The 22,757-nt window shown below is 34.1% G+C and overlaps 1 protein-coding gene across 5 annotated transcripts in view; it reads left to right on the top strand.

Annotated features, from left to right (window-relative positions):
* The window catches only part of Hr4 (nuclear hormone receptor 4), a 236,092-nt gene that overhangs the window by 125,389 nt on the left and 87,946 nt on the right, over positions 1 to 22,757 (top strand). For 2 of the 5 annotated variants that reach the window (XM_074177112.1, XM_074177115.1), the window contains exon 1: positions 12,961 to 13,238. The exons of 1 other annotated variant lie outside the window; for it this stretch is intronic. In XM_074177112.1, coding sequence (XP_074033213.1) covers positions 13,196 to 13,238 — 43 coding nt within the window. In that variant the 5' untranslated portion in view covers positions 12,961 to 13,195. Of the gene's footprint in view, positions 1 to 12,960; positions 13,462 to 22,757 lie in introns of those variants that run through there. 2 more of the 5 variants (XM_074177113.1, XM_074177111.1) reach the window with 1 other exon arrangement.

The raw sequence follows: 22,757 nt of genomic DNA, 5'->3' as shown, positions 1-22,757 counted from the left end.
AGCATTTTACATACACCCATATGGTGACACGTGCCATGAATACATCGATTCATACCTGTCCCCATTTTAACAAAATCGCTTTTGAGTGAGGAGGCATATGTCCTCTTTAGTAAACAGGAGGGGATAACACCGCACCTTTGAGGTAATTTTTTTCTTTTTTACATAAACTATTCTGTGAAGTGATTTGTATTTCATAGTTTGCAAAAATATACATGGTTATTATATTCATTTCGAAATTACAATGGCATGTAGTGGATATCGAGGCTAGTTGACTCGAATTTGGCTTTTTGATGTTTCTATTTTTTTGTGCAATACTTGTTGAGATTCAGTCTAATTGGAAGCGTCACGAATGAAGAAAGACTCATGTTTTATCGTTTTCATGATTCATAAATTAATTCTTTGTCGTAAATCATTTTGGGCTAGTGTACTGGTAGATTGTATTGAGGAACATCTGATGACGGTTTTTGAAAGAGTCATTATGTGTAGTTGTGTGGTATAATTTTTCCAATAGGATTTTTGAAAACTTTCTTTATTTTATTTATTTTTTGATAAGGAAGTTACCTCAATTTTTGATAAAATATAATTATTCATACGAGTATCACATGATGCCAACTCACCTCTAGAGGTATGCCAATTAACTCCGCACCGGGGTTAATTGACAAGCTTTTGGGAAAGGTGTATTTGGTGTGATCTAAACATAGATTTGAATAATGGGTCCTACGTAATTTTGTAGTCTTTAAAGTTGAGTTATTTCCTTCAAACAAAACACAAGCACTACAGAAAAATTCCTAAGGCGTTTTAAGAGCGGTGCCTGTGCGAAAGTAGCAGTTCACATTGGATTTGAATCGCCACAGTAAGTCGCGTATTTCTGATGTGTACCGCTCTTGCTGGAATAAAATTTACCAAGTCACTTGAACACATTCCGTGAAAGTATCTACAGAAGAGAGAAAAATCCCCAACATTTCTTCGGTGTTCCAGACTATCAAGGTTGCAAGTGATGTTGACGCCCCCAATCAGGCGGATAGCCCTTTTCTGAATAGAATCCAGCAGCTTCAGGGTATGCCTCATTAAGATATGCAACCTCCTGCTACCGATGAAGATGTGCACCCGCAGCCGATGTTCTGGAATCCAAATGGAAAGACAAAACAAGTGTGCTGTCGTCAGCAAAGCAATATATTGGATTTTTCGTTTTTCTCAATAAGTTATTGATATACAATAAAAAAAGGGTCCGATCCGATAAGCCGTAGCATCGAAGTTTTGCAAACACCCCCTCAATATCCAGCGCAACAGCTCTTGTTTCTCGATTGCGTTATCCTAAATATGGGTGACATTCGATAGAAGGTCGCCTGTTGATCTTTGCCTTCGAAAACCATATTGATGATCGGTCAAGATGTTAAAGCCTTTCAAATATTCAAGAATATGGTGGTTTACGGCTTTCTCCATGATTTGTGATATCACTGATAGCAAAGCGACTGGTCTATAGTTATTTAGAATATTTCTTTCCTTTTTTGGGAATAGGTTTTGGGCGAGCATTCAGCAGAATCTCTACAAATATTGCACAAAAAAATAGAAACATCAAAAGCCAAATCTGAGTCAACTAGCTCAGGTCTCCCTACATTCCATTGTAATTTTCGAATTAAAATAATATGTCAATATGAAAATGAACATCCGGTGTATAGAAAGTATTTCTTCTCCTGACTGCATCCGTTGACATCCATATACTATATACTCAAAACGCAGCATAATAATAGATCACATACAAACAGTCAACCACAAAGTTCAAGTTTTTACTATTTTTGTATCTATCACAGCGTGATATGAAAATTAGGTTAAAAACTTCTAATCGCTATGTTTACTCGACATTGATAAATATTGGAAGTAGAATTTGTTTATTTTTGTCACTGGCTGTACACACTATCTGTATTTCAAACAATCGCTTCGTTCATGATTTTTATTTCCTTGTCATCATTGGCAAAGGCCTACATTAGTAATTCACGTTGAGAGTTGAATTTCCTTCGTAAATGAAAAAATTATCTACTTTTTAGTCGGAATCAACGAAATCTTTTTCACCTTCCAAAGCGGGAAAAGACTTACATTGTTCAAATAATATTTATAGTAGTTTTGCGTTAGACACCGACGATATAGTTGTTTTTTATTCATACGATAATAACTCTGAATTTAATTAAAGAAAAATTTCCCGGAGGCAACAGAAATAAAAATGGGTTTATTAGTTTTCCATGTCCGAGAATAATATTGATTAAAATAAAATAGAAAGTGATGCAGAATTAAATCATACTATCATCTGTAGACGAGTGATCTTCCATGATGCTTTAGCAGGTAATATCGATGTGTTACCCAAAAATAATGCCTCACGGAGAGTTCATTATACATAAAGCATTTTAATTAAATGATAATTAATTACAACAAGTCAACAAGGCATTCATACATTCACTAGATATGATATTAGATCCACTTTTTTAATAAAAAAAAAGGATTTTATTGAAACTCTCAATGTTTTCCTGAAAGTTACTTCTATGATTGAATCACCAAGTGAAGAAGTAATTTTTCATAAATATATCAGCATATGGTACCACAACGACAAAAATCTTGAATGAACTGTGATACAAACGTTTCATAGTGTTTGCAAAGATATATATTTACAATATATCACACACTTTATTTTATTCAAATTTGAAGATAGCAAGCGCTCAATAAAAGACCCTTAAGTTATACTTCAATGGATTATTCATATGCATCATCCTGTGTCGTAGGTAACGAACTGAATTTGTATTGTCTAACAATAATTCACTATAATTCTTGCCGAGTACCTACCTGCTGGTTTCATCTTTCAGGACCATATTGTCAATTCGATATATCTCCGCAAACATTTCGAAATACATAAAAAACAAGCTTCTAAGGTTTATGTGCTGTGCTACTCATCTCATGTCAGGATATTTCTTTTGTCTCGATTACCTTTTTAGAAAAACTATTAGAAAATGAAGCTTCACAGTGCCAGCTGTTACAACTTGTAACACTCATCATCGATTGATCTTGTTTGAAATAACTGAACATTTCACATAACAGGGTTTCATATCTTTCTGTTAAAAAAAAATCTATTTTTCCGTTAATCAGCTGTCGCCCCTATATGAACGACAACTCTCAAGGAGCTAAGGACTAACGAGGTCTTACCTTTTAACATGTGATTCCTAACACGGTGTTTCATTCACAAGTTGGGCCTACTGTGATATATATTTCAGATCGGGCATTTCTAAAATCTACGAAGTAGTTAAACAATTGATTTATAATAATAATATGATGTAGCAATCGGTTTCAGATTCACTTCATTGAAAATCCCTTCTGAACCCAAAATCACCTGTTATCTTTATTCCTTCCCATATAGAAAGAAACTTCTCAACGTTATTTGAAACTCGGAATATTACTAAACTGTTTTCATTTGTTAGGTTAGGTTAGGAATCCTATTTTTCAAACGTCCCCCGATCTGGAGTTTATTCAAATTTGTAAAAACATGTGACTTTTGCCAATTCACTCTAACTCGTGATTGATTTTTCAGTTTTCCAAATATGTCAGTACCATTTCTGGGAAATGGAGGTTTGAACTACTTTTTTATTTTATAAGAGGTTTGTCGCTCTGAGCAGATTTTTTAGTTCTTATGGTTTCAAATTGTAAATTTGTTCTTACTTCATTTCTAATTAACACCTACAAAACCAGAAAAAAGCCCGAAACTAATTTATTTTCTGAATAATTTAGTAACTGAAAAAAATGTCCGTATTCATATGATCAAAGAACATCAAACAATAATTGAAATATAGTAAGAAACACAATTTCATTTTGGGTTTTAAAAGTAAGTTCTCCAAAATGAAAACATTTTTAAAAGTTCATTTTTTTTTATCTGCGATTGAAGTCTCTTGAGGATAATCAAATAACTTCGTTGGACTAATCGAAACTATTTTTCACTAAATATCTAAATACCTACCTATTGCAAAATATTTTTAACATTTTACCAACTGACACGAAATCAAACAGGATGACGGCAACATGAAAATTTATTTTATGTGCATCTATTCAGAATGTATTGATACATTGAGAAATTGAGATATTATGACTTTTATCTCATCATGATGTTTTGAATAATTCACGTTACCTCGAAAATTTTACTGATATCTACGTTATTTCCTATCAACATTTTAATAGACAACATCGAATACATCTACCACAAGGTTGACGAGTTTCTGGGCATAATAATATGTATTTTCCGAAAATAAACTTTTTATGCTTCTCTGTAGGCCAATTCATGAAATTCGAATGGACCGGCTCTTGCTCGTCTTTAGATATGCTCATTAACCACTAGGAAGATGTTTCTCCAACCAAGTTTACATTTTCATTTTCTGGTGGTGCAAACATAAATCACTTTTGAAATCAGGATACACGATAAATGTAGCTACATATTATTTTATGTAGATTTTTAAATGTTTATTGTTTTGGCCCATATAAAAATAAAACCTTACAAACGTATATTATATTTTTATGGTATAATTAAGACGCCACTATAGTATAAAATCACAGCGGTACACAAAATGACAAATCAATGATATGACTTGATTGCTCAACCAGTGCGATGAAATATTGTGCACCACGAGCGTTGATTGAAAATACCGTTAAAGCTAGCCGCACACTGGCAACTTCATTCAAGCAACTTTTCAATCTTGAAAATAGAGAACCTGCACCGAGTCGATTATTCAGTTGTGGCAACTAAAAAATTCAACACTTTCGATTTTTTTGACGACTCAGTTGTTACCAAAATCTGGGAAAAAAATTAAATGGAATGGGGGGTCTTGTGACATATCTTTTTGAAGCTCCTGACAAATGCTTCACAACCCTAGAATATAATGTCTTTAACTACTACAAAATGGCGGAACTTTTAATAATTGCCTGAATACATTGAAATTTAACTGGATAATATGAGGTAATAAGTTTGAGGTCAGTTCAGAATATGCTCGAAATGGTTACCTTGAACTTCTTGACATATGAAAAGCCGATATTTCACGCCGAACATTTTCAAACATAGTAACGTCAATATTTCTACAAATATTGATCATTCTCTGCCGTATATCCAACACTGAAGCAGGTTCAGTTTCGTACACCTTTTGCTTCAAATAGCCCCATCAAAAAAGTCCAAAGGTGTCAAATCTGGCGAGCGGGCTGGCCATTCTGTAGAAACTCGACGAATAATCCAACAATCGGAAAAAGTAGTATCCAAATAATTTCTTACTTGTCTGGAGTAATGTGGTGGTGCTCCATCTTGTTGGAATACAATATCCATATCGAATTCATTAGGATTCACTTCGACGATTTCAATGATAAGAGGGCCAACAGTAGTTACCAGGATATTCAAATACAGTTCCCCTGTTAAATTTTCATCAATAAATAGGGGTCCTACAATGTAGTTTCGCAATATTCCTGCCGAAACGTTTTTTTTTTTCTGGATATTGGGTATGTGTTTCCCGGAAAACGTGAGGATTGGTGTGACTCCAATAACGGTAATTTTGTTTGTGAACATTGCCGTTTACAAAAAAATATACATTCGTCACTAAAACAAATATTGTGGAGATAGGTAGGATGCCTTGCAATGGTTTTCGTCATGATTTCGCAGAATTCTGTTCTTCGATCACGGTCATCTTCAGTTAATTGGTGTACCATTTTAATTTTGTATGGAATTGTACATATTCCTCTTTAAAAGTCTCCACATGGTAGAAGGAGACACCTCACAAATATTGGCGACGGAATAAGTAGACTGTTCAGGATTTAGTACCATCTCACCAATTATTTGCCTTTGCTGTTCTTCCGGAATGGACGGATGACCTGGGGGCTTTTTGTTATGTACACTACCGGTAGTTGGGAATTTGGATACACGTTCCCTCAAACATTTTCTACAGATAGGACGATTCGGACGATTCACTGGGAATCCTTTCGGTCTCGCGAAAGTTACGCGTCGCACCGTAAATAAAAATCGTTTAAATTTTTTCTTCCAATGGACGAGAATTGACCATTTCAGAGATTGTTGACGTGGTACCTTTCTACTGGTAAAACCGAAAACTGAATGAGAATATTCTAACAACCAAGGCCGTCGCCATGGGGGGTATGGGGGGAACCTCCCCCTGCTTTTTCGACTTGGGAAAAAGTTGAGAAAAGTTGGGAAATTTTGGGCCACGAAGATAGAAAAAAATAATATTAAAAAAATGAATAAAAAATGAATAAAAATGAGAGAAAAGAAAAGAAGAGGTAATAAGAAAAGGGAAAGAACCCGGAGAAGGTTGGGATTTCCCAAAATGCATAACTTGAAGAGAATTCTGAGTTGTTTGAAATCTTCAAAAAAGATTCATTTCTCCCAAGTAAGAGAACAGTCCTGAAGAGTCCACAAATTTTGACGTGACAATTTTACAAAATTCTCAACTTTTCGCTGTTTTTCCGACTTGGAAAAGTTGGTAAATTTCTGGCCGTGAAGATAGAAAAAATAATAGTAGAAAACAATTAGCACAATATTATTTAAGTGTTGTTTCCTTTCATTTGTATTGAATATTCCTATACATGGTGGATATGGTGGAAGACCAAGGACCTTGGTCCAAAGTAGAATAATTCCCATTATCATTTTTATAATCACCAAATTTTATTTTTGTTTGTGCATAGCGTAACGGGCATATTCATTCAGCCAATCTTTGGATAGCTAAGTAATAAAATTAATATATAATAGTAGTAACTAATCCTTCGACTTTCATTTCTTCGAAAATTGGGAAATTTTGCTGGTAGAGTTGGGAAAATTTGGATTGCCTCCCCCCATGGTTTTTCTTTTCGCTACGGCCTTGCTAACAACAATAATGTTCATTGTCGTACTGACATTTTTTGACGTTTTTATAAACAAAAAATAACTTAACGAAGCTCATCAGGTTGTTGGAATTGACATATGGCAGATAAAAAAAATATTTCTAGAAATACCGATACCAATTAATGTGTTTGTCTTCAGAAAATTATTAAATGTTCCGCCATTTTGTTTTAGGTGAAGATATTGACTTCATATTCTAGGGTTGTGAAGTATTCATCAAGAGCTTCAAAATGATGTGTCACAAAACCCCCCTTTCTATTTAATTGTTTTTTCCCAGATGGTGCCCAGTCGCCATCTTGAAAGTTTTATCTGTTAATTTCACTTCAAAATGAAGTATTCATGCATTAATTTCATTATCCCAAATTTCATTGACCCGTTCGAAAAATAAAAGGAGGGGACATTAAAGAAATGCACTGTATATTGTTCACACTTGCAATTTCACAGGTGCAATTACGTCTCACGTTGTATAATACAAAAAGAAAAGAATATGCAGATGAAAACTTCAGAACTTTCCTCGTTCATGCAAAAATGATTTCAATTTTATTGGATTGTTTTCATGCTCTCAATCAATTTACGAAATTGTCCATCGCAAGCCTTGTGTTAAACAAGAATATACAGATAAAAAACTTGAAGTTTCTCAACACTTTTATCGCTCACGCATACTGTCAATCAATTTATGAAATTGTCCATCTATAAGCCTTATGTTGAATTAAATATTCTGTATTTTTTCTGTTCTGCAAGCACGACGAAAACCATTTTGAATCAATTATTTAGTTCCAGAGTGTACTTGGAAAAAGAACGGGTGAATTTTAACCGACTAGACTAATTCATTACGAGATTAAAATAATGCCAGTGTTCATTTACCTGAATTTTCCATGTTGAACCTTTCTGATGTTAGTAAATGGGCATATTCTATATGGCATTTAGTTTGTAATCAGGAGTTCAAATCCCCATCTCTACATGGTCTGCGCTCATGATAGAGCAGCAATTGAAGAATTCCTTTTTTGGGCACCAGAAGAAATTCATTTCGTTTCTGACATTGACCGAGGTGACCACAATTCTGTTGCCGAGTTGAAACCCTTTCAGGACAGAGTCTACATTAAAGCCGCATAGCATTAGAGAACGATCCGTTGGATGGGGTCTTCTTCAACAACATCGAAGATCTTGGCTCATCAAAGCATCTGACCTCTGCTTTCCTTAGGTCGAGTCGGCTAAAGTCGGAAACTGAGGTGTTCATCATGATCCGCCAGGATGATTACTTCCACACCCCAGTCTATCGTAGTCGAGTAATGGGTACAAATGTCTCTGACACCAGGTGCGGGGACTACTATGAGGCGTCTGAGACCCTTGTGTATTTGCTGTCGGCACGTGGAGCATAATTGGGTCCAGGCTAATAAATCCATCGACATAACGCAGCATTACGAGTGATATCCGGCACTCTTACGGTTTTGACGAGATACCGGTGTTTCCTTTCGCTCCGGGGGATATTGAATCCGTTGTGAGGAATAGGAAGTGCTAAATTTATTAGAACTATTCATTTCCTATACATTCGTCATTCAAGCGTCCTCTTCGTCGTGGCGTTTTCAGCTTCGGATGAGGCAGATTTCGTCCAAAAAGAGGAGGAAAACAGATGAAATATCAAGATTTTCTCTTCGAACTCCGCAGACTCTCTCCAGATGATCACTCTATTAAAATGGTTGTTCGGATCGTTGGGGTCCTTGGTGGAATGATGCACTCTCTACTCTCGAATATCATGGTAGAAATCTTGGCCGGACAAATATAGAAGGCTGTAATCTTAGGCTCATTTCGTCTGCTTAGGACACATGGGAGTGGCCACTCGTTCAAAAAATACAAACAAAAAAAAAGTACAAAAAAAGTGGAAGAAAAAGTTACAGGAGTGTCTGGTACTCATTGGAAAAGTGGAAGAAAAAGTTACAGGAGTGTCTGGTACTCATTGGGAAAGTCTAGCTCAGAGTTACTCAAACACAACCAACAGCACCACTTCAGTTTTGAACACTTACATAAAGAGAAGAAAAATAGAATGATTGTACTTTTAATTATGGTGAATGATGTATCTCTTTGGAAAATGAATTTATTCGAGCAGTCGAAGGCCTACATCCTAGAAAAAAAATCCGGGTCAGTAGGCCGGTCGAACTGAACTCGTAGTACCGTTTCATCTGTTACTGCGGCAAACATCGTCAGTGGTATATGCGTTGACTGTGAGAACAGAGATATCATTTTGAAATTTCAGCAACGACTTCAAATAATTTTTTGAAAAATTGAATTTTTAATCTCAAAAGATGTTCAGAGTTTTCTATCTATCAAATAAAATAGAAGTTTTTAGGAAAGCATTTGCTAGGTCATACTCTGAACTTTTTTCCTGGAATTATTCAATCAATAAGAATAGCCACATTCAAGGATCTCTTTCACAGTGTGTTTAACTTGTTTGAGAAAGGTAATGAACGAAATGCAGTGGAATTTTCGGAGCTAGAATCAGGCCTTAGTTTTTCTAACTGAAAAGCTATAACGCCACCCTTGAATGATGATGATTCATTTACATTATCTAGTACTCATATGAGCATATATTCTAAAAAAAACAAGTTTATGCTGAAAGTAAGTAAAATTTAACAATAATCATTTAATTTTAGGTATATATGTTCAGCTAGCGACCCGCCCCGGCTCCGCACGGGTGCAGTGCTGATACTAAATGGACGCGTGCGATCGCTGCTAATCATGAAGTGCTACAGGGCGAAACGCAGCCTTCGACACGCTATTTATTTGCACGCACCGCCGGCCACGCGGCCGGTACCGCCGCAACCGCTATTAATTTGTAATATTTTCTCAAATATTAATTTAGATCACATGCTGTGAAGGACCAATTGATCTATATTAAATGCACAATATATTTAAGGTACTTAATTGGATACGGATTAATGTTGTATTGCTTAAAATCTCTTCGTAAAAAGCAGAGGATGAAAAATGGTTATTGTGGGTGGGGTATCCCTAGGAGATAGAAATATACCATCGCGCAATTTTTTGTTGATATTTTTAAGGGGTATAATAGTGGTAAATACATCTCGTAGGGTTCAGCCAGCGTTTGCAATGTAAGCGCAAAAAATGTGTTTATTTACGACATCACATCAAGTTGTGTATTCACCAAAAAAGCGAGTACGAGCGAGCATGAGCGAGCATTCTTGTATGTTTGCTCGTGTTCGCTCATGATCGCTCGTGTTTGCTCGACATATTGATATCTCGTCCACACCAGACCGAATATATTCAAGTTCGTAGTCGTAGTTGATCCATCTACTTTGTGCGAGCACCTTTTGATGTACCGCCTTCTTCTCGATCTTTTCTGAACGCGAACAAGCATACGTTCGCTCGCTCGCTAGCCCGTACTCACCAGACGATTATTGATGCAGAATGCTCGTTCACTCTTGTTTGCTCTTGCTCTTATTTCAAATCAGCGACCCACCACCAGGCTTCGTACGGGTGGGTACTAGAATATATATGCCTACATTTTTTTGACACATCAGCTCATCTGAAGGGCGTGCTTTTGAAGTTGAATGGACTGGAAGTTTCGCCTTCAGAAAATTTCAGAACAGTGCTGAATACTCGAAAGTGTTCAGAATATCCCAGAACATTCTGAAATATGATATGTGGAACATTCGGGAATATTCCAAACTACCCCAGATCATTGTGTAAATAAATGTTGTAGTCACCTTCTCACGCCCCTCGATTAAAAAGGTTTCCGTTTCCACATGAAAGGCACGCTTTTGAATCAGAATGTTTCGCCTTCTAGAAAGTGCTATAACAGAACATTCGAGAGTATTCCACAAAACATTCTAGAATGTTGTAGAACATTCTGGAATATCCAGAAACTTACCAGAACATTGTAAAATATTTCAGAAGAGTATCGATTGCTGTGGAATTTTCTTAAACACTGTGAACCATTCGAAGTCATTTTTGTATGGATGGAGCTATCTATTCGTATATAAAGCAGAATCTGCCGACCTCTTATAATTTAAATTTTGATTCTAACTACCATGCAATCTCATAACCACTTCATAAGCGAAGTCGGCAGCTAGTAACTAATAATCAAGAGATAAAATTATCTCAAGTAACTTGTGGAATTTACAAATTTTGCCTACAAATTGAATCATCTGTGGAAAAAATTAAATGTATATATAAAAATTAAATGTATATCTTTAGATGGTTACCCTTCCAGAAAGTTCAAAACTAGCAAAATATTCACTTGTGAAATCGTAACATAACCCACTGAAGAATCCAATTAGTCAGTGACTTGTTTACAAAAATTTTCTCTACGAGAAAAATAAATAGTAAACGAAATAAAATTGTAATACCTACTTGACTTTTTCAAAATGCCTACGTTTCTGAAAATAATCCCGTTCCGTTCTCTAAACCCATGACCCACATTCTATATTGATGCAGCTTTGTTTATTTTTCAGATTAAGGAAGATTGAATGTGGAAAAACAGCAGTAGACATTTACTCCTCCACAAAAAAATTCATTCAAATAAGATAGTATAATGGGGTAATCGAAAGTTGTGCATAATGACTTGGATATATTATATGGATTCAGACTTTTTTCTGATTCACTTAACTTTTTTCGGTATATCTGGAATTTTGGAGTTGAAAATATCGAATTTTAATTCATTTATTTTATATACAATTTAAATAGAGGATCTACTAAATGACCCTTAATTTTTTACTCCATAATAAATATCTAGGGATTATTGGATATGTAGCACCAGTAAGATATGGATTTCAAAATTTTTGAAATCTGCCCGGTTATCACTCAAAGTCATATATTTTTTACAAGCTCTCATTCAATGTCACCTGTAGAACAAATCTAGAAACGGAATTTTGAACCAGTTGATATCGACCGATTGAGCTGAAATTCCGACGTCATTTTAAATCCATTATGGCGGTCGCCACAAAGTTGCTAGTTAGCAATTCCATAGTAAACCTTATGATTAATAAGATTTCAATGTCAATTTTAAGTTTATGAGAAGCTCAACAAACCGAAACGGTGCCTAATTACTGGGGTCAGGTTTTTTTTTCATTTTGTTTTTATTCATTAGGCCTAATGTAAATATTTTTATACGCAACCTCTTGGTATTTTGTTCAAATGCTATATCGAATATAAGTTTTTATGAGTTTCAAATCCACGAAACTTCTATTCTCAAAACGTATTTGAAAATATTTTGAGGTTGAGATTTATATTTGGGAGAGAGAACTAATAAAATGTGTACTAAATACTAGAGTTTCTTTTCATGTCAAATAAAAGGTGCCTGAATGTTTTATTATTGTACCTATACCAACATTCATAGTTTTTTATGATAGATCGTCTTACAAGTTGCTAACAAGGTGAATACCTTCATACTTTTGCCAGTTTAGTGAAATTATACACTATCTATGGATATGTAATGTCATAAGCTTCTGGCAAAATTGAAAACTAAATGCAAGTACAATTTCAAAATTATGAACAATGAAAACGATATTCAGTAAGTAAGTAAGTATTTATTTCTACGAGAATTCATTGCCCATTCTGAGCAAAATTTATTTTATTAGTTTCAGTATATTACCTTAGATGATTCAATAAAAAATGTGGTAAAAAATATTGCCCTGCTATTATTTTATAAATTATATAATATGATTGGTAATCATGCTGTGTTCAATGAAAGCAATCTCTCCTGAATCTTTTTCCATTTCAAGCTCATTTGTTGTAGAAAATAAGTAAATAATTGGAAAGTTGAAGTATCCAGCAAAAGTACATTCGACAGTTACAGTTGCACCTTCTCCTACGAACCCTCGGCCAGCAGGAAATAATCTTCCGCGTGCCAACCTCGACCTGCAAGTTGTTTCCTACTTCTGTCATGCAGAGAGCGCCTTGCTCAACAACCATTTAAAGAAGTATGAAGATGGCTGCCGGTGCATAAACCCCACTCGCTCTCTCCACTACTCCCATCTTTCTGGTAGCTGGATCGGCTTGCAATCTCATAGTCCGCGGCCTACTTTTCACCTGGGATTATGCTGCCTAGCGTTCCTCAACTGTTTCTGTAGTACAACTCTTACCGTTAGCGTACGCGGTCGGTCGCACTGCACTCTGACTTACCTGCCGAAGGCCCGCCTACTTTCTAACAGCTACACTTGTACTCTCGTTCGTCGATGCTCACGTGTTCGTAGAGTGCTTGGGGAATTCATATCCGTCAAGTTGTTGCACTTGAAACAGTGTTGTTTCTGATTTTTCGCGTGTTTTTTTTTGAGATTTTTGTGAATGGAACTTAAATGTGATCAATGGAGAGAGATGTTTACTTTAGGTGAGCTGGATTTTTTCGTGGCTTGGTGCAGTCTTAAGTCTTCGGAGGATGCTTTTGTTCGCCATAAAATACATCGCAAGAACGCATTTTCGTGAAATTTTCGTTTTCACGGATGATATCGAGGAAACATGCACTCAAAACTTTTGAATACTGCAATAACATTAAGAGAGAATGAGTTTCCCGACTTTCATTGAAGCTGGCAACTATCAGGCCCATAGAGAAAGTAAGTTTTCTGGTGTTTGCAATTCCCGAACCCTCAAACACTTGTAAATACTGAAATATGATTCATATTTTTGGTCTTAATGGAAAATACTTGAATCTTTTTTTCGATAGTAAAATATTGAATAATGGTTAATAATCCTTTTCAGAAAATATTGTGAATTGGGTACTGGTTTTTACAGCCTTAAGATTATCGAGAATTACACATTCAATGAGCCATCTTTTGGAATTCTTTGAAAAATATAGGTAGTTCATACAAACAAAAGAGAATATCTGAAAAAAATTCAAAGAAACTAGCTGTCATCATTTTTTATGGCGCCCTCCAGCGATTTTTCTGAGAAGTAAATCTGATTAGTTTCAAATTTCAATGACATTTCAGTTCTGGTAAACAACCGCATTCTTATAGGGTGAGTCAGAGTAGAAGTGAGTTGCATATCTTCGATAAGTACTTTTTTTAAACACGGGGCTGAGGTGCTATTCACGTCTTCTGCTTAAAAACAATCAGAAATTTATACTTCGAAGATGCGGTGTACCTTCAACTTTTGATTCGTAGTTTTGTCAGGGATTTGATCACGATTGAGAACTGTGATAAATTGTTGAAATAAAAAAAATTAATATTCTTAATGAAAAAGCGTTATCTAATACTACGATGACCGTATTAGTTTGTGAATAGGAGTTCGTGAACAATCTTTTTCTCACAACTTTTTCTACCCCATAACTTTACTTGCAGGTGAAATTTTGATTTCATTTTCATGAAATGGATACAAAAACTTTTTTGAACTGATACCACATTTCATTAATTTATGAAGAAAAACCAATAAAATTGTTTCAAAGTTTTAAAAAATATTATTTCCAAACCTTATATGTACATATTATATGCTTTTCTTTCAAATATTAGGAATATTCATGCATAACCTCAAAAAGAAACCTTGAACATAGCCTTTCAGGAACATTTCAATGTTCTTAGTTCGATTGAGGCATGTTTTTTATCAGTATTTATCTAGTTTTCTAGTACGTAGGACACAGAAATACTGCCTTACTCTCATTTCGGAGACAAAAAATGTCTATTAAAGAACAATATCGAAATTCATCTTTCCCTATCGCTAGAGAGGTATTAGCAGTAACATAGGAAACTTTTCAATAAAAAAATTATTTTTTATGTAAGATAAAAAATTTATTCGTCAAAAAAATCTCAAAATCTAGATACTTTACTGGATACTAGCATTCCAGTAATGAAGTTCCAACCCTTAGTACCGTACCGTCGCACTGTATTATTCACAGTCACGATAATATCCAATCCAATCCAATTGACTATGGTTTCAGCTGTTTGAGATTCTTCTACATTTATTGTTATTTTCTTCTGTTACCTGCGAGCGAAGCCGCAGGTGAAAGCTAGGCGTTTATTAATTAGAAAAATCTTTTTAGTTGGAATAATTCATCGAACTAATTTTCAAGTTATTTTTCAACACGAAATTGATTATTTATTTTCTAAAAACGAAATGGCAATAATTACATTATTAATGTATTTTCATCACATTAATGATGACAAAAGAAAAGAATATCAATTTTTGAATTATTCTGATTAATTTGTTTCTGTTAGGTACGACAAAAATAATATGTACCTAAAATAACCACTTTTTAAAAAGAGTTTGTTAATTCAAAAATGTATTTTTGAAGTAACATTTCGAAAGAAACCTGATATGGAGAGAATTTGATTTTCAACTAGGAAAGCATCAATAAATTGATTGATGTAGCCATTACTATGTGATAGCAAATCATCATGAAAAATTAGAAATGAAACTTTCTATGTTTTTACCACTTTCATTTGTAACTATCGTTACTGCAGTTTCGTCCTATATGGTCATTTTCAAACTGATATAAACTAATACAATAAAACTCAGTTTTATCGTAATGATACTTACAAATAAAAGTGATAAAAAACACAGAGTTTTATTTTTCATAGAAAATCATCTTCCATCACTTGTTGTGTACCATCCACACTCTACTCCCTTCTTAATTTTTTTGGTAACCATCTGTTATTTTTCAAGAACTATTTATCACATCTACTCATAATGAAATTTCAGTTATGTTTCTGATGAAATCAAAATTACGTAACCCAATTTTGAAACACCTTAAATAAATTGTTCTTTCATGATGGTGTGAAATGTATCGGAAAATGTTTATAGTCACGATACAATTTTCCTCCCTTTCATAGAAAATTATATATTCAATCCGTTCTATCTTATCGTTCAGTCATAACGATAGTTAATAATAAGACCTTGGCCACAGTCGCGTGATGGGTATAGAGGTTCCTGACACAAGGTGCAGGGCCTACCAACAGGCGTCCAAGACCCTAATGCACTTGCTGTCAGCATATCCAGCATATGCGGTCTCGGCCTATATCTAATCCAACTATTCGTTTCCCACCCTCAGGTTCATACAAGCTAATAAGCCTGATATAGTCCTTCTCGACCACCATAGCAAAACGATATTTGTCGTGGAGTTTTCAGCTCCTGGCGAGACGAATATCGTCCGAAAAGAGGAGGAAAAATGGATGAAATATCGAGACGTTCTTTTCGAACGCAGACTCTTTCCAAATCACTCTGTTAAGATGATTGTTCTGATTATTGGAATCCTGGGTGGAATGATGCCCTCTGTATTCTCGAATCTCAAAATCATACTGGCTTGCCGCACTACGTTAGGTTAGGTCCAAAGTGAGTGGGTCTATTCGACCCGCCACCGGAACCCGCAAGGGTTTATTGTGGGTCACACCTATTCACACTCGACCAAATAAACCCAGAATGAAATTTTCGTCTGGATTCCATATTCAACCAACCCACATCCCCGAACAGATGTGAAATATGTTCTCGTTGAAACCATGACTGTCAATAGAAACAAATGTTGACATTAAGTGTAGTAAAGATCTTGAAATGTTTTTAAGAAAGCAGTAAATTCCTCTGTTCAAGTTTCGTTATCATCAGGAAAACAAAAGAACGAAAAAAAACAACATTTTTTCCTGTTGGTCGCATATTTAAATGATAAGATTACGGTTGACTAAAAAATTGTATCTATTGTTAACGATGTACCATTTTTATTACGTGTATTTATTGGATATATCAAGTATATCTTCTATGGAGAAAAATTTTGTGCGAAATAAATATTGACTTATTCACTATTCACTTCCGAGGATATGAATCAGTTCAAGTAACAATTACGTCAGCACCTAACCAAATCCTCATATATAACCGATAAATAGATAAGTAACCTTGATGTACACACCCCCTTCCTCGACTTAGAATCTTTGAGTTGACTAACGTGAGTTCTCATTATGGAAATGCTTCGATGGTTAGAAAGGAAAGAAATAGGATGACACTGACATTAAGTGACAAGAAAAGACAGGTCAAAGGTTTACCAGTTCAGTGACAAGGAAAGTGACCTGTTTAAAATATTTTGGTAACCGTGATGAATAATTGAAGTACTTTGAATTTTTGTTAGAAGTGGTTATGCAAATTTTTGAGCTACTGTCAATACTTATAGTCTTTACAATGTCAATCCGAACCGCTAAATAAAAGACTAATGACATTACTCTTTACTACTAATGAAAAAATCCGTTTGGTTTATGAAAAATAAAATTAATTCTCACAAAAAAATTACGCTGCCCATTAAAGAAACTGCCGATGTTCGGAAACTATTTAGTTTTTATGCCATTCGAATTGACTCACCTATATACTATACTCGAGGTGGGAAATTTACTTTTTCCGACAAATTCAACTCATCAGAAGAAGTACGTATTGGTAAATAAAGTTACTCTAAAAAATTATCACCCACCTATCAATAATGCTATGAACGAAAATATTGTTAATATGTCAATTAACAATACGGTACCTAAATCTATCTTTGAGTTTTTCCACGACACATAATTTTGGCCCAAATTATTTAAAAGAAAAATTCGTTCAGGCCAGGCTCAAATTACCTACACTGTAGGTTAATGGACTGACACCTATCAGAAACCAACTCGTCCCCTGGCTAATACCACGAAGGGCGTTGGATTATATCCGACAGGCCTGAACGAATTGTTCGTTTAGATAATTTGATGTACAGCCAGTCTCCATATATGCCTACTCACTTTGTGTGAATAATTTTTAAAATCATGAAAAACTTTTGAAGCTATTAGAAATTTGATTATGATACACAATCAAGACTCCAAATGGAGCTACGAAAATTGGGGAAACTTTCGAATAAAGCAAAAAAAGAAGAAGAAAATATCTGCACTGAGAAGTTTTTATGATATGAAGTGCACACACAGAAGTTTTTTCAGATTCAAACTGAAAAAACCTTTTCGACATAACTACTTTTCCATGAACATTCAATTACACGAAAGAAAAAATACTTTGAAATAACTAGTTTCGCATACGAACATTGAATCATACGAAAATAACTGTTGCCCGTTCAGTGTCTACGATATAAAACTTCAATTACGTGGAACACTACGAGTATCATTTTTAAAGGGGAATGTCAAAGTTTTAGACACGATGACAATAAGTACTCAATGACATTCATACGCTCATTTGATTTAATGTCAGCCATAGAAATATTGTTTAAATTGAAAGGGGTATATTTCTAGAAGAGAATAGTTTTTGGAAAACAAAACTTTTTGGCTTCTACTTCTTCAGATTCATACAGAAAATTGTGACAAACTTCCGGTTCAATATGAAGATAGAGAAGTGGAATCCAAAAACCTTTTTTTTTAATTCTTTTCTCATAAAAATATACACCTTTCAATTTAAATAATTTATTATTTTCAGATAATCACAGTTTCTGAGACTTATTTCATTAGACGAGCAATTCTAGACATTTCCATCACCTCTCAACTATTTGAATCATCTACCTTTCAGAACATTACCGATTACTCAGAAAAGGGAATATTTTTAGGAATATATAGAAAGTAGGAAAGTAGATGAAAAATTGATTATACCAGTCAAAACTCTTCACGGATATGTGTGGATCATGCTCAGAAGTTTCTTTTAAATACAAACTGGGGGATCAAATTAACTAGTTGAATAAATATTTGCACATTTACACATAAATTCAAACTTTCTCTCTCTTCAGGCAGAAAAGTTATATTTGCGACAGTGCTTGAAGTAATATTTTTTTCTAAATGAAAAAAAAGAAGTACCAAAAATGAATAACTTCGAAATTAATCTAGGTGTTTCATATTTTTCACTAGTTATGATTCCCTGTTTAATAAGGTTGACCAAATATATATCATTTTTCTTGATATTTTTTTGATTTTGAAGTTCCACAATCCTTTCAAGCATCATATATAATTAATTTCGATTAGTCTTCCCTATAAGCCACTGAAAAGTAGTAAATTAGTTACAAAAATTAACCGTTACATAAATTGGGACATCTCATTCCTAAAGCTAGTCAAAAAAATAAAAGTGTATTCCATGAATGCAAAGAATAGAAACTTCGGTACCTTCAAAACAACTGAACTGATATTATGAGTGGCGTAGATCATTGCATTTTAATCAATAATGAGTTTGAGAGAAGCGCGTATAAAATATTGCGTTGTTCTTTCTTTGCGAATGACGTAGAAGTAGTCTTGTTTATTGTAAGACGCGATAGAAAACTCAATCACCTTCAGTGCACGAGCCAACTCATCATAAGGACATCAAAATCTATCTGAATGGTGATTACATGATGCAGGGATACGAGGTGTTTTAGGACATTTTCAACCTGGAAACTGATATCATCTAGCAATCTCCATTTCAGTTAACCATACTGTAATATAGTGAACATGTAAATTTCATTTTAATGTTCTACTTTACCTATCTACTAATTGACGATTCCAATACATGTAAGCCATTTCGAAAAATTGAAATAAATATTGATTGTACTTGTGATGCACTGTTTGGAACCTTTGATGTAGAGATGAATATTACTGGAGTTTTTTCCCAACACCAAACCGTTATTTTAACACCTCGACATTTGTTTCGATCACCAAGTGATCATCTTCAAGAGAAAAATGATCACTTGGATGAGGAGTTTGATCTTCCTCTTGAAGATGATCACTTGGTGATCGAAACGCGTGTCGAGGTGTTAAAATAACGGTTTGGTGTATGGAAAAAACTCCAGTAGTATTCAAATATTGATTGATTGATAGGCGAAAAAAGTATTGAACTTACAATCATTCACATAGAGCTAAAATTTGGTGTAGTTCTTAAATACGATGTTTTAAATAAATATAAACAAATCCACATCAATCTTTTATGTGTGTCAGAGTAATATTGAACTTCGAAGGTCAAAAATGTCGGTATGCAATTATCTACAAAAATTGTTCTCGTTTCTGAAATATTTTCCAAACATTTCCTTTTGGTTAACAAAATCATATCAATATACAGTAGAATTGTCGGTGATAATAAGTGATTTAAAAAAAAAGCCTGGAATGTCATCATGACAAGAGTAGATTTTTCTGTAATGCGCTTCGTCTTGTAATGTTTTTCAAAATGATGCTGGTGAGGTGATAAGTGCCTTGTCTTGAAACTTCGAATTAAATCATTGATGTTTATAGTGTTCCATGTAAATGACTCTTTATATCAATACTTTTCCATATATCATATTTTGTATTGTTCCTGTAAATGATATATGTTTTGATTCCATAATGAATGCTTGTAGCAGAGACTGAATGAAAAAAGTTGTTTTCGAGTATGGGAGTAGTTGTTTTCAAAAAATGTTCTTCTTACATTCAGTGTTCATGTGGAAGTAGTTAGTTCGAAAAGGTTTGTTTTTTCAGTTTGTATCGGGAAGAAAATTCTACATATGCTCTGTTAAAACAATCTGTTGAAAATCTGTTTTTCCGTTAATCAGCTGTCGCCCCCATACGAAAAACAACTCTCAGAAGTTGAAAAACTTGTGCGAGCTAAGGACTAACGAGGTCTTACTTTTTGACGTGTGATTCCTAACACTACATATCTATATACAGTTTCTACCGTAATGTTTTTATCTTTGAAAGGCTTTTTTCCAGAAAAAAGTAATAGTTGTGAAGCTCTCAAAGTTGGAATTAGTGATTCTATAACTAAAATGATAGTACCAATATAAAATAATATGAAATTAGAATGAACTGACAAATTACCTCCTTTTTTATCTATGAAGAGGCACCATAAACGTTCATGATGAGAGGGTATATTTATATGAATCCTGTACATTTCAAATGATAATACAATTGCGACGTTTTTAGTAAAAGACGTTTTTGACATTCTACTTCTCCAACTTGATTGAAAAAATGTGGGAATTTCCAAAGAAAAAAAAGTAGAATTCAGTTTCAAAAAATTAACTCTATAAAAATGTGTAGCTCATGCAAAGAAGTAACTTTCAGACACAAACTGGAAGAAAAAGCCCCTCTCAAAACAGCTATTTTCATATAAACATCGAATTACACAAAAGAAAATTACTTTCGAAACAAATACTTTTATATGAACGCTGAATTATACGAAAAACACTTTTTTCTCTATCCATTTGTATTCCAAACATTCGTAATGGAATCAATTCAGATATAATTCACAGGATTCCTACACAGTATGACTGATAGAAAAAGTAAAAATAAACCGTTTCTATTTAAAATATGATTTATATCGTGAAGAGATCGAAAAGAAACATTTAACGTTATTTTTGATAAATACATTCAGTATGTACATAGGCAGTTTGGTCATGCCATAAAATTATAAAACTGCGGAACAACGTCGTCGGATTACAAGGCATCTTCATATTTTGATGTCGTTTATGACACTTTTAACAAACCAAAAATTCCTCGTTAATATTCAAAACAAAGCTCGGGAAATTTTAACTTTTACTGAAAAATTCACAATTGAACATTTCAGTGAAACAACCTCATGGAATCAATGAAGTCGGCCCGGAGCGCCAATTAATTTTTGTTGTTGTTTTATAATTTGTATTTACCAAAATAATGTTCAGAATAATGAAAAGATTAAACCTCATAATAACTTGGATGTCCTTATCATTGAAACAGAAATTGACATATCAGTACAACAAAAGCAACTATCTTTACTTTTTCATACATGCAAAGACTCAAGTGCAAACAAAAATGAGTTTATGAGGTATCCAAAATGTCGAAGTCATATTTTATCCACACATGCAATAACTGGACTTGACATTAAATAAGCATTTTCAAAAGGCAGTAAAGCAACAATATCCAATATCCAGAAGTATATGAAAATATTAACTTTTCTCCACAAATCATCATTACAAACGGAATTAGCTTTCTTCTCTTCATATACAAGAATAGATATAGGTATAGATATTTCGGTTTTGTGATAAACATATGATTTAGAGAAATAGTTCAACCACTTTCTTTTCCACGAACATCCGCTTCTGCTTCTTCAGCAAATATGCTGAAGTGTGACTGGGTAAAACCGGGGTTAAAGGTTATTGTTAATATTTTAGAGCCAATACAAATTTTACGTTCACCTGCATTAGAAAAACTTTGAAAAGCATTTTTTACAATTGCAAAAAAAGTTTTAGCGGAAAGTGTGTTACCATTTTGTACTAACCGCTAAAACAAATGTTTCTCCAATATTGACTCGAATATAATAGAAAATAAGTCTTTTGATACCTTTAACGAAATAATGGATCCGTCATTTTTCTGAAACATTTGATACAAATCCATCAAGAAGACGAAAAAGAAACTGAAACAATATTACTGTTAGAGTAATATTTCACTAGATTATCAATCAGAATCAAACTTTCTCGATAAATAATTCAATATAATGTTATTATTGTCAATATTATTATTTTTTCAATCAATCTATTATTACAAATCAATCATCTTTCCCTATCACTAGAAATGCAATACTCTTCTCGACGCGCTTCAACAACCCAGTTGGCGTCTGCAGGAGATGATGAAAATTATATTACACAAGTTTATAGCCAATTTACGACTATAATGCCGTAGGCAGTTCTCTGTTAATTTTTGGTTCCTAAAAGCGAAAATGATAGTAAAAATTTTCTAACATGTAAGATTGTTGAGTTATGATTTTTTTCACAAAAATTTAATGAACACGACACTCCAAATTTACTTTTTCCCTAAATTGAGGGAATTGTTTAAAATCTGGCAACACAGCGGCTCTGCCCAATATTCGAATCTGCTTCTGCTGTATATGAGACTTGTAACGCCGCTTCTCGAACTTCCGATACTCAAGTTTCCAGAAAATACCAGAAATACGGAATCGCTATAAAAGTAGCAGGTTGATAATCGGATCATCAATATTAGTTTAAAATGCG

The sequence above is a fragment of the Leptinotarsa decemlineata genome, unplaced genomic scaffold (assembly GCF_025532065.1).
Source record: "Leptinotarsa decemlineata unplaced genomic scaffold, Ldec_3_MD MMD2_tig00002159_RagTag_RagTag, whole genome shotgun sequence".
In the NCBI taxonomy this organism is placed as follows: domain Eukaryota; kingdom Metazoa; phylum Arthropoda; class Insecta; order Coleoptera; family Chrysomelidae; genus Leptinotarsa; species Leptinotarsa decemlineata.
This window is presented reverse-complemented; position numbering and strand designations above follow the sequence as displayed.